Source organism: Eublepharis macularius, chromosome 17 (assembly GCF_028583425.1).
Source record: "Eublepharis macularius isolate TG4126 chromosome 17, MPM_Emac_v1.0, whole genome shotgun sequence".
NCBI lineage: Eukaryota > Metazoa > Chordata > Lepidosauria > Squamata > Eublepharidae > Eublepharis > Eublepharis macularius.
In genome coordinates, this window is record NC_072806.1 from 18,285,943 (window position 1) to 18,311,429 (window position 25,487).

The window sequence follows — 25,487 nt, forward strand, 5'->3', positions numbered from 1 at the left end:
TTTGGACCTGCCCTTCAAACAGAATGAATTTGTTGTTGGCTGGAGGCTGGAAAGGTGCCGCCACCTTCCAACAGTCTCCTGTTAAGCGTGGAGCAGTCGCACATTCAGACAGTCACCAAGTGAGATTGTACCAAGGAGATCAAAGAGAGATGCCGAGACCAATGCCTGAGCCCACGAACCCCCGCACAAGGGACGATGAAACCCAAGTGCTCCCAGCACACCAACAGCAGCCTAGACCCCAGCCTGGCAAGGTTCTCTGTGGTACCGAGGCTGACCTGGACGATGCAAAGGAGATTGGACCGGTCCCTTCGTGCACCATCCTGCTAGGAACATGTTCTGCCGCTAAGGCCATTGTGGGCATAAACAGCCAACCAACCACCCACCCGAGTTGTCAACCTCCAGGCAAACAGCAGGATTTGAACTCAGTGGCACCATAGAGACCAACAAGATTTTCAGAGTGTAAGCTTTTGAGACAGTTGGAGAAGGGGCCTCTGACTCTTGAAAGCTTACACCTTGAAAATGTTGCTGGTCTCTAAGGTGCCACTGGACTCAAACTCCTGTTATACTAAAGACCAACATGGCTACCCACTTAACCACCTCCAAGTGGTGGCTGGAGATCTCCTGGAATTACCACTCACCCCCAGGCAACAGAGGTGAGAAAATAGCTGCTTTGCAAGGTGGGCTGTAGGGTATTGAAGGGTTGCCACCTCTGAGTTGGGAAACTCCTGGAGATTTTAGGGTGGAACCTGAAGAAGGCAGGGTTTGGGGAGGTGAGGGCCATCCGTAGGGTTTGATGCCATAAGAGTCCACCCTCCCAGCAGCCATTTTCTCCAGAGGAACTGATCTGTATGGTCTGGAGATGAGCTGTAATTGCAGCTCTCCAGGCACCACCTGGAGGCTGGCAACCCTATGTACCCCGCTGAGCTCCCTCCCCTCCCCAGACCCCTCTCCCGAATTTCCCAGCCCAGACCTGGCAACCCTCCGCTCCCCCTCGAACGGGAAGGTCCACCCAAACTTTACCATCCTGCTGTACGGCCGGGCGGGGAAGGGCACTCTGCACGCGCGCAGAAGCTCTCAGCCGGGCCGGAGTCCGGGAAGCGGCGCATGCCCGTTGCCTGCGGGATGCCCCTCCGGCGCCCCTGGCCCGGGCTGGCTGGCTGGCTGGAGGAGGAGAGAGGCCGGCGCTCTGCTCGACGGGGAGTGGCGCAAAGGCGGCCCCATTTAAAAGCTTCCCCGCGCCGGCCGGCCGGCTAGCCTGCCTCCCTCTGCCGGCCAGCCGCTCCTGCTCCGGCCATGGCGCCCGCCTCGCTGCTGCGCCCGCTGCTGCGCTGCAAAAACTGCCTCATCCTGCTGGGCGCGCCCCTCGCCTTCCTGCCGCTCCCACTGCTCGTGCCCACCCCGGTAGGTCCGAGCTCCGGAGGCGCCGCGGCGAGACCCCTCTCGAAGCTGCCCTCGGGGTTTCTCTTGGGCCGCCGTCTCCCCCCCCCCGGGTTTCCCTGCCTAGTGGTCACAGGAACGGGCCAACAGCCGAAGCAGGCGGCCGGCTCTTGTGCCCCGCGGGAGGGGAGCGAAGGGCGATGCCAGCCTTGCCCAGGGAGGGGGAGAGCCGCGGAAGGGGGCATCTACCCTGCCCCACCACCTCCGCTTTCAGCATCGAGCAAACGAAGCAGGAGAGGGTTGCAATGCTTTCCCCGGCTCCGTTCAGATTCTCTTCTCTAGAGCCCTCTATATAAAGTATTGGCCCTAGTTAATAGAGGGAGGGAGTGGAGAGACAGCCGCCCGCTATTGGCTGGTCTGTGGAAGGCAGTAGTGACTAAAACGAGCCTCCATATCTAAAGGCAGTCTACCTTCCCGATTACCAGGGGGACTGGTAGTGGTGGGGATACCCACAGCCTTGGTGGGCCGCTGGGAGCTTTCCTAGAGGCATGTGGTTGGACTACATGGACTTTCCCGGGTCACCTCTCTGGGTTTCAGCCTTGGCCTGCCTCAGTGGTCCCTCTGTTACAGACGTCACTTCCAAGAAGAGCATCCTGCATTGCTCCCACCTTGTTGTGCTGTCTGCATCTAAATACTTCATGGCAAAGAAACTTGTTTGCTGCAAGCACTCTGGGGTGCCCCCCATCTGTGGGTGGAAGTCAGAGAACCCCAGGGGAGGAGAGGGGGAGGGAGAGGGAATCCATCCCATCCATTAATGTGATTTTGGAAGAGAAAGTTAAGCAAAGCCCTAAATATTGTGTCATCGGTGTTCCAGTTCGTGCAGTAAAGTCTCAGCTTGGTTGTCCTTAAATTACAGTGGTCGATGAACGAGGGCAAATTCTCCACATCAGAACTAGTGTTAGGAAAGTGGAACTGGGGGGGGGGGTGGAGCATGGTTTATATACAGTTGTGTTTATTCCGACCCCCCTCCAGCAGAGCTAGCTGCAACTTTACTGGGATGGAAAAGGCCACAGGAGGGGGAAGTTAAACGCAGTAGTATTGCTGATCTGATCAAATCTAGTTGCTTTTAAAGAAACGTGTCAGGAGATCTGATCAGACATCCTTTGCTAAAGGTTGGATGCCATATCTTTTTGACATAATGAAAATAAATCATGAGACATATCTGATGTCATAGAAAGCCAGTGTGGTGTGGTGGTTAGAGTGTCAGACTAGAATCTGGGAGACTTAGGTTCAGATTCTCACTCTACCATGGAAGCTTGCTGGGGGATCATGGGTCAGTCACACAGGTCTCAGTGTAGCCTATCTCACAGGGTTGTTGTGTGGATAAAATGGATGCAAGGAAAACAATGTACGCCACTTTGGGTTCCCATCTGGGGGAAAGGCAGAGTATAAATGAAGTAAATACATATCTGTTTAGCTGATGTGGGAGCCAGGTTGCCACAAATTCCTCTGGTTTTCTTCACTGAGACCTGACATACAATCTAGAATTGCACTGTAAAGCTCTACACTAGCAACCCCCAATATAGTGCCCGTGGGCACCATGGTGTTTCCCGTTGCCCTCTTGCTTCTGCCCGAAAGCATTTTGCAACAGGCAGAGCAGTGAAAAATTACCCCCAGTAACACAAGCGCCAAAGCAAACTCTGCTCTGAAACAACCTGTCTTAGCTGAGTGCTGGGAAAGGAGGAGTTAAGATTTTGACAGTTGAAGTTCGTTCAGTTCATAACAACGGGTTGTTTAATTACTTGAGCAGGAACGTGCATTAAAGACCTGTATTCAGGTGTTTGGTTACATTCCACTGTCTGCGTAACTGTGTAAAAAAAGGGTTATTCCAATGGTTTGATGGGTCTTGTGTGTAACAAAGTTGGAGCAGAGTGCAGTACTTATATGTGATAAACCTTGCTAGGAAAGGTTGGCATACACAATTTGAAACCTCAAATCCCACATATGCTTGTTATCAGTGAAGATTTCCCTCAGAAGTCTGATTTCTCAACCCCCTGAATAAACTTCAGTCTCGTTCACATAGGAAGTGATCCATCTTGGCCTTTTCCTCAGTTATCAGTCCAGGCTTGGGTGGGTTTAGAACCAGGCCCCGAGTTTATCCCGATGGAATCCCTGGTGCAGTGGAACAGGTGGGAAACTGGGAAAGAAAATCTTTTGTGAGGTGTGATAACCTCTAGGAAATGCACATTCCTTTCCCAAAACAAAGCACCCATCTTGGCTTTCCTCTACTTCACTGCAGCTAGATGTGCTTCAGAAAAGCCCAGGAGGTGCCACTTTTGTGTCTGGAGGGAACAACCGATTCCACAATAAGAGAATATTCCTAACATTTTGTGGAACTCTTCAACATTTTGTGATTGGACCCAGCCCCCACAGCAGCCATCTTGGGATTGGTTCTACCCACCCCATGGCGACCATTTTGCTGTAGCACCTACTCTCTGCTCTCAAAATACCAAAAGTGCCCACAGGTTGAGGACACCAGTTCTAGACACCAAAGGGAATCTGGGATTACGGTTGCCAACTTAACATGTAGAAATAGGCAAGTGAAGCTTTTCATGAAATGAAGGTAAAAAAAAAAACCCTGTATTTTTCTGCAAGTCAAGCTAATATTAAAGGAGCAAAATTTGGGTCTAGTAACACCTTAAAGACCTCTTTTCAAGAGGAGCTCCGACTCTCAAAAGCTCATTCCCTGGAAATCTAGTTGGTCTTTAAGGTGTTACTAGACCCAAATGTTGCTCTTCTATTAGAGACCAACATGGCTACTCGCATGATATTAAAGGGACAACTGTAGGCACCAGTTTAAAAGTTGGCAACTTTATCTTGGATCTGTCCAGTTTCTCCATCTCAAGAAGGAGATGGAGTTGCCTTTGAGTTGCCTGCAAGTAATTTTTTTCTGTTGATAATGAGCATCCAAAAAAAATCTCACTGTAAATACCTCCTTCCACGTTCCAGTGCTTTTGTAAAAGTTACTTGTTTGTTCTTGGAGAAAGTGATGATGGAGGAGGGAGAGAAGCCATTGGTTTCGGTAGAGCAAGGCCTGAAAAACAGTCATTTGGGGCACAAGCCAATTAAGAAGCATTTACGCCAAAGAGCCCCGACGTACTATTTACAACCAGTTAATTGCCAGTGTCTCCCCACAAGAAAATTGACCTGACGAATTCCAGTCTATCAAGATGTCTCAGTCTAATCCAGTGTGTTTATGCAATCTTATTCCGAAAAGTCTGAGTTATGGCAGCTTTCATTGTGGTCAAGTAGAAATGCATGCTGATGGCACCTAGTCAGAGGTAGGATGTGCTCCACATCACAGGTGCAAAGAGGAACACTTTTGTGCACTGAACACACCCGTCCTCATACCAAGGATCGGCCCATGTGCTCTCCTCCACCTCCCAATTGCATATTGTTGAGGGCTTTCTCTCTTCTGCTCGCTGTATGGCATTTATTCTGCAATCGTTTATCCTGTACTGGCTGCAAAAGAAGGTGTGCTACTAAACTGACCATAACACTGTCCCTTTTAAGGAACCCTGTACGTTGGATCTGTTTGCATTTTCTGTAAAATAACGGCAGTGCCAACACATCCAACATTTTGTGGACCCACAGCAGCAACAGTGTGTGGGGAATGGGAGGAGAGTAGCACAGTATCTTTAACAAGGAAAGAAAGCCAAAGATGAATTCCAAAGAATCGGGAAACTGTACCTGGTAAATAGAGACAGTTGGAGCACTGTGCATATCATTGCAAGGTAGAGTAGGGTTGCCAGCTCCAAGTTGGGAAATTCCTGGAGATTTGGAGGATGAAGCCTGGAGAAGGCGAGGTTTGAGGAGGGAAAGGATCTCAGCATGGTCTAATTCCATAGAGTTCTCCCTACAAAGCAGCCATTTTCTCCAGGGAGACTGATCTGTGTGACCTGGAGATCCGTTGTAATTCCAGGAGATCAGCCACCACCTGGATGCTGGCAACCCTAAGGTAGAGCAATACCTTCTTACTGCTACTCTCAGTGTACATTTAAAAAAGAGTCCAGTAGCACCTTTAAGACTAACCAATTTTATTGTAGCATAAGCCTTCGAGAATCACAGTTCTCTTCGTCAGATGCACTGAGAGAGAACTGTGATTCTCGAAAGCTTACACTACAACAAAGTTGGTCAGTCCCAAAGGTGCTACTGGACTCTTTTTTATTTTGCTACTACAGACTAACACGGCTAACTCCTCTGGATCTATGTACATTTAAAGAAACAGAGTGTTCTGAAATTCTTTGCCTGAAAAGTCATAGTTGACAACCCTCAAGTTCTTCCTGGGACAGAAGACCATGTTTTTGAGCCTTGGCATGGGCTAAGTGGATTTGTGGATCTTCTTCACTGATTCAAAAAGGATTCAAAGTTCTGCAGATTTGTGCCTGTTTTTTAATGCCATATCTTATCCTTTCCTTTTTCCAAGGAGCTCAATGCAGTGTACATGGTTCTCCCTTCCACATTTTATTCTCACAACCATCCAATGAGATGGGTTAGGCTGAGAGTGTATGGCTGGCCAAAGAGCTTCCAAGCAGCATGAAGATTTAAACCTGAATCTATGTATAAGATTCTGGCCGGATACTCTAGCCACTACACTACTGTCTCTCTGTCTAAATGCCCCCTTCCTCTTGTCTGGCAGGAGGCCCGATGTGGCTACGTCATCATTATTATGGCTGCGTATTGGTGCACAGAGGTAATCCCTTTGGCAGTCACGGCGCTGCTGCCTGCTGTCTTGTTTCCGATGTTCGGCATCCTGGAATCCAAAAAGGTAAGGAACGAAGGCAGTGGGAGATACACTGCACCAGCCTCCAGAACCCCTGTGGCATTTTTAGCTTCTCCTTTTTTTAATCCACTGAGAACAGCAATCCCATTTAGATAATAATAACATAGACCGCTCTGAGTGGGTGTTAAGTTGTCCTGAAGGGTGGTATATAAATTGAACGTTGTTGTTAAATCAGACCAACACTAGTCAGAAGTAAAGCTAGGAGGTTGTCTGAGAGCCAAGCTACAAGTGATGCCTTACACAGGTTGAACACTTGTCAGCTTCCCTCAAGTTTTGATGGGAAATGTAGGTGTCCTGGTTTTACAGCTTGGCTCTCCATTACAGCTGCAAGACCAGGATGCCTACATTTCCCATCAAAACTTGAGGGAAGCTGACAAGTGTCCAACCTGTGTCAGGCATCACATGTAGCTTGGCTCTGAGAGAGCAGGGGAGGAAAGGACTCTTGATGGGCTCCGTGAGGGGTGAGAAGTCCTAAATTTAAAAAGAAGGCAGAACGAGGAATGCAGGGGGGGAGATGCGGCCCCACAATCCCAAGGGACTTGGCAGTGTGAAGACCCTCTCACATGCTAACCTGGCCTCCCTCCCTCCACAGGTGTGTATGCAGTACCTGAAGGATACAAACATGCTTTTTGTCGGGGGTCTGATTGTGGCTGTGGCGGTGGAGCACTGGAACCTTCACAAACGGATTGCGCTGAGGGTGCTGCTGACTGTCGGCGTGAAACCTGCTCTGTAAGGGACTCTTCTCTCCTCCAGTTGGGGTCCCCAGTCAAAGATGGGCTTGTGCTTAGTTTGTGACACAAGCCTGCTGGATGGGAAAGGCCCACCTGTTGTGTCCTAGATGTGTGGAGGGACTGGTTGTGGTCAGAGTGGAATAGAGGGCTGTTCCACACGGTGACACTTTTATCAGGAAGCACCATTATTGCTGTGGTTACCAATGCCACATGGCAGCCATTTTCCTATGGTGGCCATTCTGTTCCCTACAAAAGGGGGGGATTTTCATGGATTTTTTGACTGGTAATTAACATAGGGATAGTCCATATCCCTTTTCACACTGCTTACCTTCACTCACAACGACGCAGAACATCGCGCTAAAAACACGGAAGATTGCGTTTTCTCGCATGAGAAAATGGCTGCTATGTGGATGGGACCAAGAAAATCTGGACTTTCTCACCTTGGCAGCAGCCATCTAGGCTTTTCTTTGGCCTTTCCCAAAACTTCACAGCAAGGCAGGTTTGGAAAATATCCAAGAAAAGCCAGGGAAAAGCTGAGGGGGGCCCAAATGCATCACAGAGCTATGAGGAAGTGCAGAAAAGACCTGGTTCTCAACAGCATCAAAACTGCCCCAAGTTTTGTGTGGAAAATGTTGGCCATATTTTACAACATGCTTGTCCTTACATGCTCCAGGAGACACTTGCCTCTTTTAATGCTTCGCAATTCCATCATCTCCAGAGCCTGAAAATCAGTCCTAGGTGTGATGGCCTGGTGGCAGCAGTCAGATCATAGTCAGCTCTGCCATCATGCATGTTGCAGGAATCAGCAGCTGGGCTTTTTTCTTTTCCACCCAAGCCCCTGCACATCTTGTAGGAAATCCATTGCACACAAACCACCTCTCTTCCTTCCAGCCAGCTTTATCGTGCCCAAGTCCAGTGCAGGAAAGAAACCTAAAGGCCATTGTTGCAAAGAAGTCCATAAAAGTCACTAGCCTGAGTTAAATCAGATATTTGTGGTTTAAGAAGATTTTTTAAAAAATGCACAGCTCTTTGAGGACCCATCTCATTCAGCACCGGTGACCAATCGAACATTTGGGTCTAGCAGTTTTCTCATAGCCTCTGTGTGCCCTCATTTCAGCTTGATGTTTGGCTTCATGGGGGTGACGGCTTTCCTGTCCATGTGGATCAGCAACACGGCAACGACGGCTATGATGGTACCCATCGTACAGGCGGTTCTAGATCAGATGAACAGCTCTGAGCAGGACGCAACATTCCCGGAGCCCACTGTGGCACACATCAACCCAAGCAGTGAACCAGAAAAGAAAACCACTGTGGCCGTGGTACCCATGCAAGGTAAACAAAGCCCCCTCTACTGAGGACAGATTTGCTTGTTCCTCACCCCAAAGATAGTTCCAAAGTTTCTTGAGGATTCACATGGTGCAGATACAGTCTGAGTGCTTCAGGTGGTGTATAGCAGAAGAGCAAGAATCGGGTCCAGTAGCACCTTAGAGGCCAACTAGATTTCCAGGGTGTGAGCGTTCGAGAGTCAAGGCTCCCTTTGCAGACGAAGGGTAGAAATACATGTTACTAAGCACCTAGGGACACTCAAGTGCAGGATTGTATGTGTAGCCCTCAGTTCATGTGCAGGCTGTTCTTGCTCGGCTCATGTGAATGCCGCTTCCATGGGAGCTCCCTTTGTGTGATTGCATCTACAAGTGATTCCAGGGGGCTAAGCACCAATTCGGCTCTTGTTCTCTTGGGAGCACAAGAGTTCTCCCAAGAGTTCTCTCTAAGTTCTCTCTAACAAGAGTTCTCTCTAAGCACCAATTCGGCTCTTGTTCTCGTGGGAGAAAGTGTCAAGATCTGTGTTTCAATGAATGGATGTGGGGGAAACTGGGATACTTTTAGCAGTTGAGGAGGAACTGATACCGACCCGCATGAATGTATTCACATGGAACAAATTGAAGTGTGACTGTGCGAGTGAGTGCATGGAAATTTGGAGGGGGGACACATGAAATGAAGTTGACTTGAACTTCCCTAAGTACTTAGTAATGTATATTTCCACCTGAAATCTAGTTGGTCTCTAAGGTGCTACTTGACCCGAGTCTGAGTGCTGTAACGCAGTTGGATCCAATTAAAACTCCAAGGCCTTTGGTTCTCCCTGAGAGGAGAAAAAGGCTAGAAATGCTCAATTTCTTTGGCTGTAACCTTCTTCACCTTTTAGGAGGTGTAAGCCCCACTACATTAAACTAGATTTGCTTCTGAGCAGAAAGTGAAGTGCGGGGGAGGGGGGGAGCTTCTTTTTTATAAAGCTGCTTCTCTCCTGCCCTCGATGAAATGGTCACACAACAATAGGCCTGTGCTCATTTTATCGATAGTCAGATCTGAAAACCGCTATCAGTGTCAGGATCAACAATGCTGGCAAATGCCAATCCTATTATGGGATGGCTGAAGGCCTGCTTGATGCCCTGCACTGAGGGTTTCATCAGAATGAATGCCAAAGTTGGGCAAAAAGTCACTGTTGTCCTTTGGGAGGAAAGTGGCTACAGACCACCAGCTCTTTCTTCAGGGCCTTAGAGCTAGGGTTAGGCTTTAGCTTCTTGGCTCCTTTCATGCATCTTCTGGGGCAAATAAGAGAGTGCTTGCTATGTTTCCTAGTTAAACAAAGGGTAAAAGTGAGCAATTATGAATTCCTAGAAAGGCTTATCGGTCTGATCAATGAGTTCTTTCTCCCCTACCTTCCTTTTCTCTCTCTTTAAACATGTGTGCCAGGAGGGGGAGTGAATCCTTTCCCAATGATCCTTGGTGGTTCTTGGCTTTGCAGTGAATAAAAACATAAAATAATCTATCTATATAATTGAGACAGCGTGTTCCAGATGACGCATTTTTATCCTAGTGCGCCTGCACGGGAGCAGTAGGGTAAAAAGTGTGTCAGGGCCAATGAGGCCTCCGGAAGGTGCAGCCCCGCAAAATGGCCAGGCGAGCCCACTCATCCCTCCAGAGGGAGCCGTGGCGGCAGAATGGCTGGGTGAGCCTGCGTGCCCCTCTGGAAGGAGTCACGGTGGCAAGACAGCTGCTGTGGCACCCTCTGGAGGGGCAGGCGGGCTCACCTAAACAGGGCTGCACTGGGCACATTGGCAGGCGCAGCAGCCACCAGGGCACCTGGCGCCACCCCCCCCCCGGTGGCACTTCCTGCCTGCAGCAGCCCGATCCGGTGCCATCAGGGTTGGAATGGGCTGCTGCCAGTCGCAGGAGCCCGCCACCCCCATTGTAGCGCTGGGGAGGAGGCAATGCCAGGCCCAGCTGCCTTGCCCTCCCCCCAACCAAATCTGGGCACAGCAGAGGCAGCAATGCCTGCCCTGCCTGCCCTGCCCTTTCTAGAGCCCCACAACGGGCTTTGTTACTAGTAATATAATAATCATTATAAGAATTACTAAACAATAACTCAAAGCGAAACAACATCTAAACCTCAAGGCAACAAACATTCCCATCTTGTCTTCACTTGTGAAAGCCCCACATTGGTGTAGGATTGGGGTGTTCATCCAACATACAAAAGCACCAGCCCCATTCTAGCTCCCATGGCATGAAGCTCAAATGCTGTGGACAGACCACGGAACTTGGCTCTCGTTCCATGTTTTGCTTCCAGGGACATCTATCTGGTTGCCATTGAAAGCGGCGTACTGGAATCACTGAGAAATCCTACCCTGTACTTCAACCTAAGCCCATTGGAATAACTCTGCAACAGGACAGCATTATAAAAGGCTCTCTTGTGACCCCACAAATCAGATCTCGAGTTCTTATTTTACGTACACGCACACAATTTTGCAAGAGGCTAAGCAGTATTTTTTTGCTTCTCAGTCATAGGCAATGGGTACCTTCATGACCACACCAAAGAGGAAGATGAGCGAACAAAGAAATTGATCAATAAGGGGATGACGCTGTGCGTGTGCTACGCCGCAAGCATTGGCGGGACGGCAACTCTGACCGGGACGGGGCCGAATCTGGTTCTCAAAGGCCAGATGAACCAGTAAGTCCCCTCTAACCTTTCCCTTGTGTGATCCAGAAGTGACCTTGTGAACCAACTCAGCGGAGAAACCCTTTTTTTGTTGTTGTTGTTACCAGATTGTTCCCTGATAATGGCGACATCTTGAACTTTGCCTCTTGGTTTGGCTTTGCTTTCCCCAACATGCTCCTGATGTTGATATTGGCTTGGTTCTGGCTCCAGTTTTCCTTCATGGGATTCAAGTAAGACTCTGCCTTTGAATGAATGAATGAATAAATAAATACATAGTATTTCATGTTTATAGAATTCCGACTTTGCCAATACTGGTCCTAACACAAACAAAGCCAAGTCACTGCCTATGCGGAATTTTGAACATACAAAGTCCCCAAGTTTTTCAGGGTAATTGATTTCCATGAGCCAAATTTACTGGAAGAGGAGGAAGGGTAAATTGGCTCACCAACCGCTGATGCGAAGCCGGCAGATAAAAGTGGCCTTGGATGTAGGGACACTTTTGATCAAGTTGTACGCTTAACCTTATTTGGGAAATTGGTCCTCATGCAGTGGGGAGTCTTGGATCTGAAACAGACTTGGGGAAGGGCTGTGGCTCAGTGGTAGAGCATCTGCTTGGCATGCAGAAGGTCCCAGGTTCAATCCCCGGCATCTCTGGTTTAAAGAATGAAGTAGCAGAGGATGTGAAAGATGTCTACCAGACACCCTGGAGAGCTGCTGCCCATCTGAGAAGATAATACTGACTTTGCTGGACCAATCGTCTAACGATTCTGTATCTGGCAGCTTCCTTTCTCCATGTGACTTGGTTTCCAAATATAGCTTTCAAAACTAGCATTTTCTTTGATTTAGTAACACTGGACCTGGAGGAAAAATCTTCCCTGGGGGCAGTAAATATGGTGATAGGAAAAGAGGGAGAGCCAACTGCTGAAAACCACTTTCCTTTTGATTCAGCTCTCCAGCTGAGATCCCACTAGCCCGGTATTCCGCACAGCCATCGCCTTCGCAGTCTCCAGTCCTGCTGCCGCCCTGTCACACCTGCAGCTTTGCCCCTCCCGTGGTCCTTGCCTTGCCCTCTCGTCCAGCTCTGCTGCTGCACGATCCTGGCTGCTAGGCAGGCCCTCCCGTGCATTAGACAGGCATCTTTTTCCGACTGCGTTTTCCTGGTCTTCAGCTATTTAGTGCCTCGGGCTTTATTGTTTGGTTCAGTCGAGACCAATTGACTTGGAACATCCACAGGCCCTTGGGAGTTTGTGCACAGCTCTCCTGTTAAGCTCATCCTATGTTCTGAAAAGAGTTTCTCCAGCCTCCCGTTGCTCAATGCTCTTGGTTTCATTCTTGAGTCCTCTGTCTGGTTGCCTCCAAGATAGCCAATCACTGACTGGTCATCCCGTCTCTTCTCTTTCCAGTTTTAGGAAGACCTGGGGCTGCGGAACTCAACGGACCGAGAAGGAGAAGGCTGCCCTCAACGTGTTGAAGGCTGAGCACAGCAAGCTAGGCCCCATCTCCTTTGCGGAGTTCAACGTGCTCCTGCTCTTCACGTTGTTGGTCATCCTCTGGTTTACGAGAGATCCCGGCTTTGTGCCAGGCTGGGCCACCATCGCCTTCAATAAAGACACGGAGTGAGTGTATTTTGCAGCTGCTTCTCCTGTCTGAGTCAGGCAACCACTCAGTTCATGTTGGGACATTTCTGATCCCTGCCCAGATTGTACCCAAGGGGTACATGGCAAGGTCAACCTAAACTTTGTGGCTTTGTGTTCTCGGTGAGCACTAGAAGCAAATTGCTTGCCACAAGCCTGGTGCAATCCGCAGAGCAGCTGGGGAAGAGCAGCTGACCAGAAGCCAAGCATGTGTCAACATGGACCGACTCTAGCCTGAGCAGCAGGAATGGATAGATGGCCCGGAGTCGTGGTTAACGAGTCAGAAGGGTGTGAGATCTGGGTTCAAATCTGCCTGGGCAATGTGGTAATTGTATGTCATCCTGCTTGGAGGCAGGCCCAGATATTTATATGTGCCGTAACTTGAAATGTAATTTCGGTCTCTCAGTGGACAAAAAAATGAAATATCTCCATCTTTCATGCAGTAGGCCTGGGAGCAAGACGCTTCTATCACAGAGAGACCATTTTGTCCCAGGGCTATAGGAAATCCAAAATGGTCAAAGAAAAGCACAACATAGTGGGCCTCGATATACTTGTTCCTTCCGCATGATCCGGCCTGTCACTGTTCTGGCTGTGCGGTGGGAGAACAAAGTGCAAGTCTGCTAATTCCTCTTTTTGTTTTATCAACCCCCCCCCCCCCAACCACCTATTCCAGATATGTGACAGATGCCACAGTGGCTATCTTCGTTGCCGTGCTGCTGTTTATCGTGCCCAGTGCCAAGCCCAGATGTTTTGGCAGTCAAAGAAGCTGTGATCTAGAAGAGGCGAAAGAAGGTAAAGGTTGGAGATTTCTGCAGTTAATTACAAGACTCAGAGTTCGAGGCTAGTCTTCAGAGGACATCAACTGTTTCCACTCTGGGCTGTTGGGGCACTCAGTGGTTAAACTGAGGCCCAGTAGAAGGGAGGCAGCTCTCAATGAGCTGGTTTTGGACCTTTTGAGATTGGAGGCTCAATTTCATTCTATATAGCTCAACGACTAGAATGGGTACCCACATAGAGACGGTTCCACGAGGATGCCTTCCACATCCCCCATCTTGATCTCCATCCCCGTTGGCATTTCATTCTAGGGCAGACACCTGCTGGAGAATCTGAAAGTCTGCACACTTTGTTGTCATTTTAGTTGAGCTTAATAAAAGTTATGGCATGGGTCAGGAGTTGGCATTTTGTTGCGGACCAACGCAGCTACCTGGAACATCTTCTGCTCAAGCTCCTCACGGACCATTTTGTGTGCTCTCTCTTTCAAACTTTCCTTAGGCACTTCTAAAAATATAAAAGCCACTTTGGGGCCTTACACTGTTACACTTGTGTCGCCACAGACCCACGTTATAATCACTGACTTCTTTCTGCAGTGCTGAAGGAGCCGTTTCTCCCAGCCCCATTGCTGAACTGGAAGGTGGTACAGAAGAAGATGCCCTGGAGTATCGTGTTGCTGCTAGGGGGAGGCTTCGCCCTGGCCCACGGGAGTGAAGTATGTCTTGGCGGTGCTGTTCTCATATTTGCAGGAGGCTGGCTGGCTGCCCAAGCAACCTGGTTTTATGAAAGACAGGACTTTGACGGCACAATTTAGGAAAGGGGCTGTGGGCTACCCACATGTCTCGCCACATGGGAGTGAAATCACTGGAGTAAGGTTGGAGTATCTTGCAGGATGACTTTAAGCAAATCCTTCACCTTTACATAGGCCTGCGATAGCTAAATTATTCTGGGGAAGCTGAGAGGAGAGCCCATTCCAGGCACCCAAAGGGAACCGTGCTGTTGATAGTAAGTAGAGCTGGGAGACAGTGATCCGTCATGCCGAGCATTTTCCTCGAGTGAAAAGGCTCCTCATGAGGACTTTAAGAGGGTAGTTCCCTTAAGTGTTTAATCTGAGCCAGGAGGACTCAGGTGTTTCCACCCAAGGCAGGAAAACAAAACTAGTGTCTTTAGGTATGTGCAAAATACTTCCACTTGTTACTAACTGAGCCCATCCTCACACTTCTGAAACGGTGGACAAGCTTGCCAAATCCAGATATCAGGCAAGTCTGTACCCCATCACCTCTCCTTTTGGAAATAACTGAAAATGATTTTTTAAAAAATCTTCCCATCAGATTCTTTCTGCCCTATTTTCTGGGCAATCCTTGAAAAGAAATGAGATTTCTCATTGTCCAGGAACAGTTTGTCTTGGACTTGGATGACTGTTAAGAAATCATGGTGTTTTGTAATCTTGGGTAAGGCCAGAGTTGGTTCTGGAACCAAGCAGAGGCTGCCTAGGATCCTAGCATTGCTTCATCTCCATCTTGGATGTGCTGGGTGTGACCCCATCCATCTACATTCCCTGGAAACCTGGGAGGGCACATGAGAGCTGGGTACTTTCAGAGGCACGGTCAAATTCCTGAGCTCAGTCTAAACTGAAAAAACCAGTGGCGTTCCCTGTTGGGGAAATGGTAGGGGGTGGGGGATAGAGAATGCTCAGCAAAGTCCTTGTAGGACACGATTGCGTGTTCAGTTTCTCAAGCCTTGGCAGATTCTAGGAGCGATTCATTCAGTGTTGCCCGTGTGTGGCATTGCAGGCTTTTGGGAAGTTCCCTCCCCCCTCTTGGCACCAAACCGAGGTACTTGTGCTCAGTACGTAAGCAGCTGCAGTTTGCATTCTGATGGCATCAGGAGAAAGAGAACTTGACCCAATTTGAAATCTCCTCTTCTTGATAGTGAGGCTGTGCCCTCGGGTTGGTTATTTGCTGTGGTTGATCTAAGGAGGCTTTTAAATCGCAGGTTTAAAACGAAAACACCGGGCCATTCAGTTGGGACAGTGCCTTGCGTCCTCCAACAGACACCTCTTGTCCTTCCTAAAGGCCCTTTGCTTAAGCGAAGGAAGACTGAGCTCAGACAAAGAGGATTCTGTGCAGGGTGGCCCCGTCACTGCCTTGCCAAAGGCTGTTTGGCACCAGTGGGATGCTGAGCGAGCGGCACACAGACAGCCCGGTGTGTTTCAAATTGCTGATGGGGAGCAGGGAGCACGAGTGTGCCTCTCGCAGTCCTCTCCCGGGAATTGACAGTGAACTTCCCGATCCAAAATGGGAAGGTACAATTCAGCAAAATGTTCTCCTGCACAAGCACCTCTGATATGAATGGGAGCTGTGTGAGACTGCGACAAGAACATCTTGCTGCTGGATCGTACCCTTTGAGCATTGCAAACTTGGCCCAGCTTCCTTTTCTCGAGTGCTAGTTTTTCTTTTATAAATATTATCTCACTGGGCAAGTCGCCGTCTTTCAGAATCTCACCCGCCCACCCAACAAAAAGAACATTGAGTGTCAGTCCTGATTTATAGCCCTTATTTCCTGTTGTCCATGCCAAATGCGGTGTCTGATGTACGGAGTTAAAATGGAATCTTTGAAACCTACGGGCAAGTGTGTGTGTAGTTAATAGGTTAAAAGGGGGAGCGGTATCAGTCTGGAGGAAGCCTAGGCAATGCAGGAAACTCTAACCTCTGTTAATTACCCATTAAATAGAGCCTGGCTTGATCCGACCAAGGTCCATCCATCTCAGTATTCTGTGTCCACCCACAGCATAGCAGGAGGTAATATCCCTTCCCCTTTCTTTCTCCTCCCGCTGCATAATGCAGCAGTTAGTGTCAGACCTGTAGAGTTGCCAACCTCTCGGTTGGAGGGTAGATTCCAACCCTCCCTAAACTTTGCCCTCCCTAGGCTCCACCCTCAAAATATCCAGGGATTTCTCAACCAGGAGCTGGCAGCTGGGAGACTCAAATCCCCGCTGTCATAAAGCTTGCTGGCTGACCATGGGCTATTCATTCCTTCTTGGCCTCGCCTACCTCACAGGGCTGTTGTGAGGGTAACTTGGGGAAAGGAGAACAATGTAGGCTGCCACGAACTCCTTGGAAGAAGAGTAAGATAATAATGTACTAGACAGAAGCGACATGAAGGAAACTTTAAAAGTTCCTCCAGGTCCCCCGAAGAACTGATCCCAGCCTCTTACGAAGAAATTTGGTGTTTTTGTTATACAAAGTGTTTTTCTGTTGGTACTCATATATAAGTTGCATTGATTTCTGCCAATTCCACGGCCCCCCCCCCCCTCGGACTTGGGATATCCCCCCAACAAAGGTGCCAGTAAACAGTACTGGGAGCACTATCACAACCCCCCCCCCAAACCCTGGTTATACATCTTGGGCCTACAAGCGCTAACAGTAACCATTCCAGCTGCTTTCTTACACCACCACCATGCTGTTCTTTTCCAGACTCCTCCCAGGAGCCAGAGAGCCTCTCTCTCCTCTAAACCTTAAACCCTTTATTAATCATATAACCCCTTTGTGTACTCCTTCCCACACTCTTCCTCGACAGCATTTTTACTTGCTGGAACAAATCAAACATTGGCCAAGGTCTTTTTGTACCCCTTCTGGAACAACTTGGGATTGATTGTTTTCCTTGGAGCTGATGCTTAGATGTTTTTAATTCAAGAGAAGAATCGAGTTGTCCCTTGTGATGACGGCGTAGCTCATATAGGACAAGGTAGCATCTTATTCCTGTAGCCTGCTGTGAGAAGAAAATGGAGAAAGATAGAACAAAGTATGCCACTCTTGGAGGATTCGAAAAAAGACGGGGGTATGCTCTTCCCACTAGACCGAGGTAAGAAAAGGGGGAGGGAAGGCAGCGAAACCATACTAAACAATTATGGAAAACTTTTTATATATGCTGGTAATAGTGTAATGTAAATACAAAATAAATTGCTTGTACAAAAATTAATTCCTCCAATTATTAGTCAAATGAACATATGTTGCAAGATAAATACAAGGTCAGAGACCAAAAGAATGCAATAAATACAATGAAAAGGATGCAATAAATACAATAAATGTCAATTAATAATAAGGATACAATAAATACAACGAATGTCAATTAGTAATGTGCAAGGTACCAGGACCAATAGCCAATGAACTCAAAAGTAAGTTGGTTTAGAACACAATGTATACAGAAGAACCATGATGGTCAAAATAAATGTCCATATGTGGGTGGTACACTGGAAGGCTGAAGGTTCTGATGCAAACGCCAACGGGATTATGCCATTTTCCCCGTTTCACAATTCATTGCTTCCTCAGGGCGTTAATCAGGTTCCATGCACAAAAGAAAAACTAGTCACACTCCAGTACCAAACCAACATGTCAAATCACAGCCACAGCCATTGTGCTGCCGGACCCTTCCCATTGTGGCTGTGATTTGACATGTTGGTTTGGTACTGGAGTGTGACTAGTTTTTCTTTTGTGCGTGGAACCTGATTAATGCCCTGAGGAAGCAATGAATTGTGAAACGGGGAAAATGGCATAATCCCGTTGGCGTTTGCATCAGAACCTTCAGCCTTCCAGTGTACCACCCACATATGGACATTTATTTTGACCGTCATGGTTCTTCTGTATACATTGTGTTCTAAACCAACTTACTTTTGAGTTCATTGGCTATTGGTCCTGGTACCTTGCACATTACTAATTGACATTCATTGTATTTATTGTATCCTTATTATTAATTGACATTTATTGTATTTATTGCATCCTTTTCATTGTATTTATTGCATTCTTTTGGTCTCTGACCTTGTATTTATCTTGCAACATATGTTCATTTGACTAATAATTGGAGGAATTAATTTTTGTACAAGCAATTTATTTTGTATTTACATTACACTATTACCAGCATATATAAAAAGTTTTCCATAATTGTTTAGTATGGTTTTTGCTGCCTTCCCTCCCCCTTTTCTACTCTTGGAGGATTGGCAGGAGCAGGGCTCATTTTGAGGGGGAACGCACAGGAACGCAGTTCCGGCAGTTCGCCAAAGAGGTCACATGTCAGGTAGCCCCGCCCACCTGACTGTCGGCCATTTTGGGCCTGTTTCGGCCTGGATTGAGGCCAAAACGGCCCGGATCAGGCCTCTGACAGGTGGTGGATCGTCAGCAGCCCAATCCTGACCATTTTGGGCCCCTTTTTGGCCATTTTCAGCCCCTTTTTGCCATTTTGGGCCCAATTTCGGCCCTGAATGGCAAGGATTGGGTCCAAAATAGCCAGAATAGGTGATGTCGGGGTGTGGCATATGCAAATCAGTTATACTAATGACACACTTCCGGTGATGGCAAGAGGCGTGGCATATGCTAATGAGTTATGCTAATGAGTTCCTCCTGCTCTTTTTCTACGAAATGACCCCTGGGCAAGGAGAATATTATACTAGATAAAGGTGGGCTACGTCTGATCATGGAAGGACAGGGCAAATAACCAGTCTGTTCACCAGTTGTCGTTGCGGCTTTGGAGGGCTTGTGTTGCTTCCAGCAGTGTGGTGTCTGACTCTCATCCTTTTTCTCCAGGCTTCAGGGCTGTCCAAATGGCTGGGGAACCAGATGACTCCACTGCACACAATCCCTCCTTGGTCCATTTCCATCATCCTCTCTCTTGTCATTGCTGTCTTCACCGAATGCACCAGCAACGTGGCCACAGCAACCCTCTTCTTGCCTGTTTTTGCATCTTTGGTAAAACAAAACAAAACTTTTTTTGCAATGGCATTGGCGGGGTGGGTGGGGGGAGGATGGTTGTTGGTTTGTAGTGTCTTTTATCCACTGGGGGCTCCAGGGCAGCTCACAGTTGTAGCAACAAGCACTCTCTTGATTATATAGTTAATTTGGAAGAGCGGCCGTCTGCTTACTTGGGATTCTGGGAAGAAGAACCAGGAGCAGATGTACAACAGCTGCAGCAGTGGCTGCAGTTCATGCCTACTGAGAGTGGTTCTTTAAGGAACTTGGAAGATTGTTCTATGTTTCCACTGTGGCAGTGGTAAACCCATAAAGCTAAAGAACATGAACAACCCAACCATAGGGCCATGGCTCAGTGGCGGAGCATCTGCTTGGCATGCAGTGGGTCCCAGGTTCAGTCCCCAGCATTTCCAGTTAAAAGGATCAACCGGTAGGTGATGGGAAAGACTTGGAGAGCTACTGCCAGTCTGAGTAGACAATACTGACCCTTGATGGGCTGATTTAGTATAAGGCAGGTCCACGTGCGTCCAACTTCTCCCATCATTTAATCCTGTATTTCTTCTCAGGAGTGGAGGGTGACATTTGTTACTCTCTTCTCCTGCATTTTATCCTCACAATCACCCAGGGTGGCAGAGGGAGGAACTGGCCCCGGATGGCTCAGTTAGCCTCATATTGGAATGCTGATCTGAACCAGGGTTTCCTAGTGCAACGCTCTCCGAAAACCTTGGCTCCTGGATTCCAGCCTCAGCCACAGGGCCCTAAAAATAATGAGTAGACTGTGGTCAGCTCTCCCGACCTCCACTGTTCACATTGCAGATGTGCTTCTGTCAAGATCTAAATGGCTTTTTGAAACCCCCAAAAGTGCCTTTGCAAGGGGACTGAGCAGGCTGTGGCTTTGAGGGCTATTTACCACATCTTTCAAACTCAAAACACTAACTACAGGTTATGTTTTCCTTGGCTGATTCCGCACACATTGGATAATGCACTTTCAATGTACGTTAGCAATCGTTTTGAAGTGGATTTTTTGTTTCACACACGAAAAATTCAGTTCCAAATGATCTCTAAAGAGGATTGGAAGTGCATTATCCAACGTGTGCGGAATCAACCCTTGTGTTGTCCGGGGGTCTGCATGATCAATGTGCATTGTGAGTTCCCTGCTGGAAATTCAATCCCCAGGTGTGCAGGGGCCTGATTCAGATTGGGACTGCAGCACCTGGGGAGAGGATGCTTAAAGCTCCTATGTGCTGTTTTCCTGACCTGAAATAGCCACAGGGAGCCGCTGTTTGTCCTCTTGGGGAAACTTGTACTGATGGGCTACACGTAGGTCAACGGGGCAAACAGTGGTTTCATGTGGCCACTTTAGATCAGGATACTGGCATTGGAGGGTGGAGGTTTAAGCTCCGTCTCCCTGTATACTGTGGCTCCGATCCAAATCAGGGTTTGGAATTAAGTTTCCAGCACGGAACTCGTAATGCACACCAGATCTTTCAGATCTAGGGAGAATGCGAGGAAAACATGATCAATGTGAAAGTTCAGGGTTTTAATTTCTTCCTCTCTCTTTCAGTCCCAGTCAATTGAAATCAACCCTCTCTACATCATGATCCCTTGCACACTCAGTTCTTCCTTTGCCTTCATGCTTCCAGTGGCCACCCCTCCGAATGCCATCGTCTTTTCATACGGCCACCTCCGCGTCTCGGACATGGTAAGCTGGTGGTTTGTTGTTGCGAAACCTTTCTTCTTATCCTGGGCAATGCCCTCCGCTGGCTGAAAAGGCATTTCATTTGACAGTGTCCTCCTTCTCACCCAGTTGTCAAAAATAATCTATACCCCTGCAATCCAGTGACTTGCAGAAGAGAGCAAAAAGAATACAAGCATTTGCAAAAAAAAACCCAAAAACCACCACCAAAACACACAATGGATTTTGGAATTTTCCTTATTTTCGCAAGGGAATGGTTTGCTTTTTGAATCATCCTTTTGGAGCCATTCTGGAAGAGAGACTCCTTGGCAAGTGCTGCTCCTGCAGATCTGCAAGAGCAGCAGCTGAGAGGTCTTTCCTCCAGAGTAGTGCAAGAAGTCAGGCGGAGGGGCTCAGCGGTGACACCCTCTCCATGTTATAGCCCACTAGGAGATGCTCCCCTTTTGAAATACAGATTTCTCATGCAGACCTGGCCTGTTTAAAAGGAGGGTTTGTCAATGGAAAACTTGCATAGGGCCAAGAGACAGGAGGGGCTGTGTGCCCTTGGCTGGAAAGAATGGGAGGATGGTGGAGAGGCAATGGGGTCTGTGGGCAGAAGTCTGGGAGGCTAAGGGGGCAGAGGGGTCCAATTGGGGGCTCAGTGTCTCAGATGCCTATTTTTGCCAGAACTTCTGCAGTCAAGTACAAGTAGGTTAAGTGAGCAGACTGCCAGGAAGGGTCTCGTAGCTGTTGATTCATGCAAGAAGATCAGGTCTGATGCTGGTTCCACCAGTCAATTCCACGGCCAGGACCGAGAGTTCATCTTGCAAGTTGAGTGGCCCAATCTGTCCTTCAAAGCTTCTCAGAAAAGGTAAAGAGTAGAGGAAGGATTTATACATCAAACTCTAGGGCAGCCATACTGACCCGTGCTTTTCTCCCAGCTGTTGCCATCTGTCATGCCGATTTTCCCTTCCCTCAAAGGTTTGCTCGGTGACTTGGGGTGCAGCAGGTGCACACAGAATTGTCATGTTGTTTCCTTGTTTTCTCTTTCTCCAGGCAAAGACTGGAGTTATGATGAACATCATTGGAGTTCTGTGCATAACTCTGGCCATTAACAGCTGGGGCCGGGCTATGTTCCACCTGGACACGTTTCCATCCTGGGCAAATGCCACAATGGGGTAACGAAGACCAAGACTGGATCAACTTACGGCAGTGGAACTTCTTGCCCCTTTGCCTTATTGCCCTGAGCCTTTTCTGAAGCCCTTTGTCTACCCTTTGGGGTGGGCACCTGTTTCCCATTGTGGCAGACCCGCTGGAGGTTATTCTACCTGAGCCTAAGCCACATGTGCTGCTTTGCTGACAGACCTCTGAGGAAACATGTTGGCATCTCCTGTGACCAGAAGAAGCCCAACTATGTTTTCCAACCAATCAGGAAAAGAATACGGGTGTCTTTTTTATTTTAACACTAAGAACAGTGGGAAAAGAATCTGCAGTGTTCAAAAAGAGAGGAAAACGGTAACTAGTTTGACGGAACTTGAAATCATTAAGACAACATCTGTAGAATTCTGGAGCTGATTAACTCCTTCTCCAGCCTGGCACGTTAACCATTGCTCAGATGGGTTCGGCAGTCTACGCGGACTAATCCGAGACCGGGTGCAGCCAGTCAACCTGCTGAGAAAGGCTCTTCCACGAATGCAAGGGACAAATATTTGGCAAGAGGATCTGGCTTCCTTTTGTGTTAGACGTGGGTCATGTTAGCTAATGCATCAGCCAGGGTTCCCAGAGGAACCCGTTCTGCAGGAAGTAAAGGGCATTCAAAGGCTGATAGTGGGGAAGCCAACACGTGGGACTATGGGTGTTTGGGACACTCCCTAGGTCAGCTTTCAGAAATAAGCCGTGAAAGATTTAAAAAACAAATCCTTACATACAGTTGCCCCACAGCTCTAATCTTTGGATGAAGAGGCCCGAGGGTACTCAGGTGATAGAGTAAATATATACAGAACAGATCGAATTCAGGTTGCTGGTGGAGGACAACAGTGGGACATCTGGGCCTCTGGGCCCCTTCTTGGACATCCGGTTGACCACAATGAGAAAAAGGATGTTGGACTAGGTGGGTCCAGCAAGGTTCTTCCAAGAGTTTTAGGTTCAGCACCTAAATACGAGTGTTCCAGTATGTTTGAAGGAATTTTGAGTTAAGCTATCAAAATTCATTTTACAAAAACCTAAAAGCCATGTTATCCCAGGGTCTTTGCACTCATTGGCCAAACCATTTGAAGGAAGTGGCAGGTATAATTTCTTAATAAAAAAGCAAAGGAAAAGAGAACTAGACCTTCACGGAGAAGAGCGGAGATTCCTCCTTTGAGTGACAGGCCTCTGCTTGGGGTGGAGGGACTAAGATGGATTTCTGGGCATTAAACCTTCATGCTTCCAAACTTTCCTTTTCCAAAATCACTACAGGAGAAAATAGATTTTAAATATATATATTTTTTAAAAATTCCTTTTGTATGTCACTTTTGAAAAGTCAGTGTGGGGTGGTTATGGTGTTGGTGTCTGGAGATCTGAGTTCAAATCCCTACTTCACCATAACTCTCTCTGGGGATCCTTGGGTCAGTCACTGTCTCTTTCAGCCTAACCCACCTCACAGGGTTGTTGTGAGGATAACACGGAGAAAAGGAGAACTGTGAGCAGCACTCCGTGATCCTTCGAGGAAGGGTGGAGTAAAAATGAGATGAATGGGTGAAGTGAGCAAGAATGAATTTTGTGAGGCAACTGCTGAATTTTACCAGTCCACCTGAGCTAGATTTTTTTTGTTCTTTGCTGTTTTGTTTTTTTGCCGCAGCTGAGCAAGGTTCAGATTGAGTCACAGGTCAAGAGGGAGGTGGTGCCTAGACTAGCATTCAGATGGGGCTTACGTTAGTAAAATCTAGTGAAAACCAATGAATCAAGCATCGCCCTTCTGTGCAATCAGCACCTGATATTTGACCTGGGAGCTTCCCCTAGCTGGGAAATAAAAGGTGGCCACTGCCCAAACGTCACAGTTGACGACCTACGGCAAGCGTGGCCCACCTCTTTCCAGGAGGGCAACACCCCTGTCTGGAGCACATGATGAAGTTAATGATGGAACGCCTTCTATGTGGTTCTTAGCAGAGGCGCATGAGCAGAGAGACAAGAGCCATCAAGTCAGGCTGGAAATGATGCGGGAGAGGGCAGAGGGGACAAAGCTGGGAAGACGCAAACAGGAAGAGATGGGAATGTGCGATCTGATCCATTAAACCCAATGGGCTGTTCAGGATCAGGGGGGGGATCCTAGTGCCCGGCCACAACATTGTCTAGGGTAGCCATTTCTGGCAGTTGCACCGGGTGAGCTTATTTACCAGGATCCCCAAAAGTTCTTTCCTTCTGAGTGGCTTCCCCTTTCCTAAAAGCCATGTGCCCTTTTTAGAGTATATAGGCTTGGTTTGTTCTTCGAATTCCTGTACAGCAACCTTGTGATCGAGGTGTGGTATTCAAATTATGACTTTCCATATTAGGATTAGTATGACGATAAGGTGTCATCTGCTCACTGCTGTTCTCTGAGCCCTCTCTTCCCATTAGCCCCTTGCAGAAACTGAGGGATATAACACCCTTTCTACATAAGGGAGGGGATTCCCGGGCGTGTCATCCGCACGGGTGGGTGCAGAGTGCTTTCTCTTGTGTTCGGGCTCCAAAACAAAACACAGGGATTGTAGCTCTTTTGGAGGAGGTGCTGCCAGCCAAGTCCCCAGTGGTAGCTACCACCAATGAGAGCCAACATTGGGGTGTGAGGAAGGATTTGGATTCAGAATCCGGGAATAAACATAGAGACAGAACATACTTTCTGGTCTGATTTGGCCAGGATCATGTAGAGGTTAGACTAGGAAGCGGGAAACCCAAGTTCAGTCATGAAGCATTCTAGGCGGCCTTGGACCTGTCACTCTCAGCCTAATCTACCTCACAGGGTGGTTGTGAGGATAAAGTGGAGAAGGAAGAACCAGGTATGCCGCCCTGAGTTCCTTGGAGGAAGGGCAGGGGGGAAATGTGGATAGAGATCTGCCTACTTTGGCAGGGCTCTCGGTAGCAGAGAGAGAGAGAGAGGTGGGTTGGTTTGGCCACGACCAGGGGCTTAGGCTGTTGTGGGAGGGGAAGGGTATGGTCATGCACTGTTGACACTGCACCTGCGTCTACATAATGCCCTCTGGTTGACCACTGTGGGGCATTCATGGGTGCTTTTCTAGAGACCAGGAAGCTCTCAGCAACGTGATGTTTCATGTGAGGTTTCCAACTTAGTTGAATGAGGCCCTCTGTCCCTGAGACATCTCTCCACCACTACCACCACCACCACCACCACCCTGTTTTGTTCAAACACCCAGTCGGATGAGTTCTGGAGACCTTGAAAGCTTGCATACTGTTTTGTGTTACTTTGGTTGGGTCTGTAATAAAAGAGGTATTGCACGGCTTTTCTTTTCCGATTCAGCTTGCGTGCACGTGCCTGTAAAGGCTACACAAGAGCAGGGGAAGCGATCTACGAACACTCCTGCAAGAAGATGCCTTCCCTACCACGTTCTCCAAAGAGCAACAGCCAGTGCCGCAGCTGGAAACAACACACCAGTGCCCCTGCCCAGATTCTGGGAGAGCCTGCATTCCAAGCCCAACTTGTGCCAGAGGACAAAAGTTCACTCTCCATTTGGAAGATGGGGTCAAAG

The 25,487-nt window shown here is 48.2% G+C and overlaps 1 protein-coding gene and 1 non-coding gene across 2 annotated transcripts; both read left to right on the forward strand.

The window, feature by feature from the left end:
* The first annotated feature begins 1,269 nt into the window (after nt 1-1,269).
* LOC129344520 (Na(+)/citrate cotransporter-like) lies at nt 1,270-25,240 on the forward strand. Its single transcript, XM_055001230.1, has 12 exons — nt 1,270-1,401; nt 6,077-6,205; nt 6,813-6,949; nt 8,069-8,283; nt 10,789-10,957; nt 11,053-11,175; nt 12,349-12,561; nt 13,253-13,371; nt 13,947-14,065; nt 18,930-19,091; nt 20,656-20,793; nt 21,823-25,240. The coding sequence occupies exons 1-12, from the start codon at nt 1,294-1,296 to the stop codon at nt 21,946-21,948; spliced, it is 1,758 nt and encodes a 585-aa protein (XP_054857205.1). The 5' UTR covers nt 1,270-1,293; the 3' UTR covers nt 21,949-25,240.
* TRNAA-GGC (transfer RNA alanine (anticodon GGC)) lies at nt 11,528-11,599 on the forward strand. Its single transcript has one exon. It is a non-coding gene; the product is annotated as a tRNA-Ala (tRNA).
* Nucleotides 25,241-25,487: the final 247 nt, after the last annotated feature.

What these genes read in the sequence shown, in the direction of transcription:
- LOC129344520 (XM_055001230.1), top strand. Translation starts at nt 1,294, where the DNA reads ATGGCGCCCGCCTCGCTGCTGCGCCCGCTGCTGCGCTGCAAAAACTGC. An exon ending in TTTTCCTTCATGGGATTCAA is followed by an intron (nt 11,176 to 12,348) that starts GTAAGACTCTGC and finishes TTCTCTTTCCAG; the next exon opens with TTTTAGGAAGACCTGGGGCT. An exon ending in GCCTTCAATAAAGACACGGA is followed by an intron (nt 12,562 to 13,252) that starts GTGAGTGTATTT and finishes CACCTATTCCAG; the next exon opens with ATATGTGACAGATGCCACAG.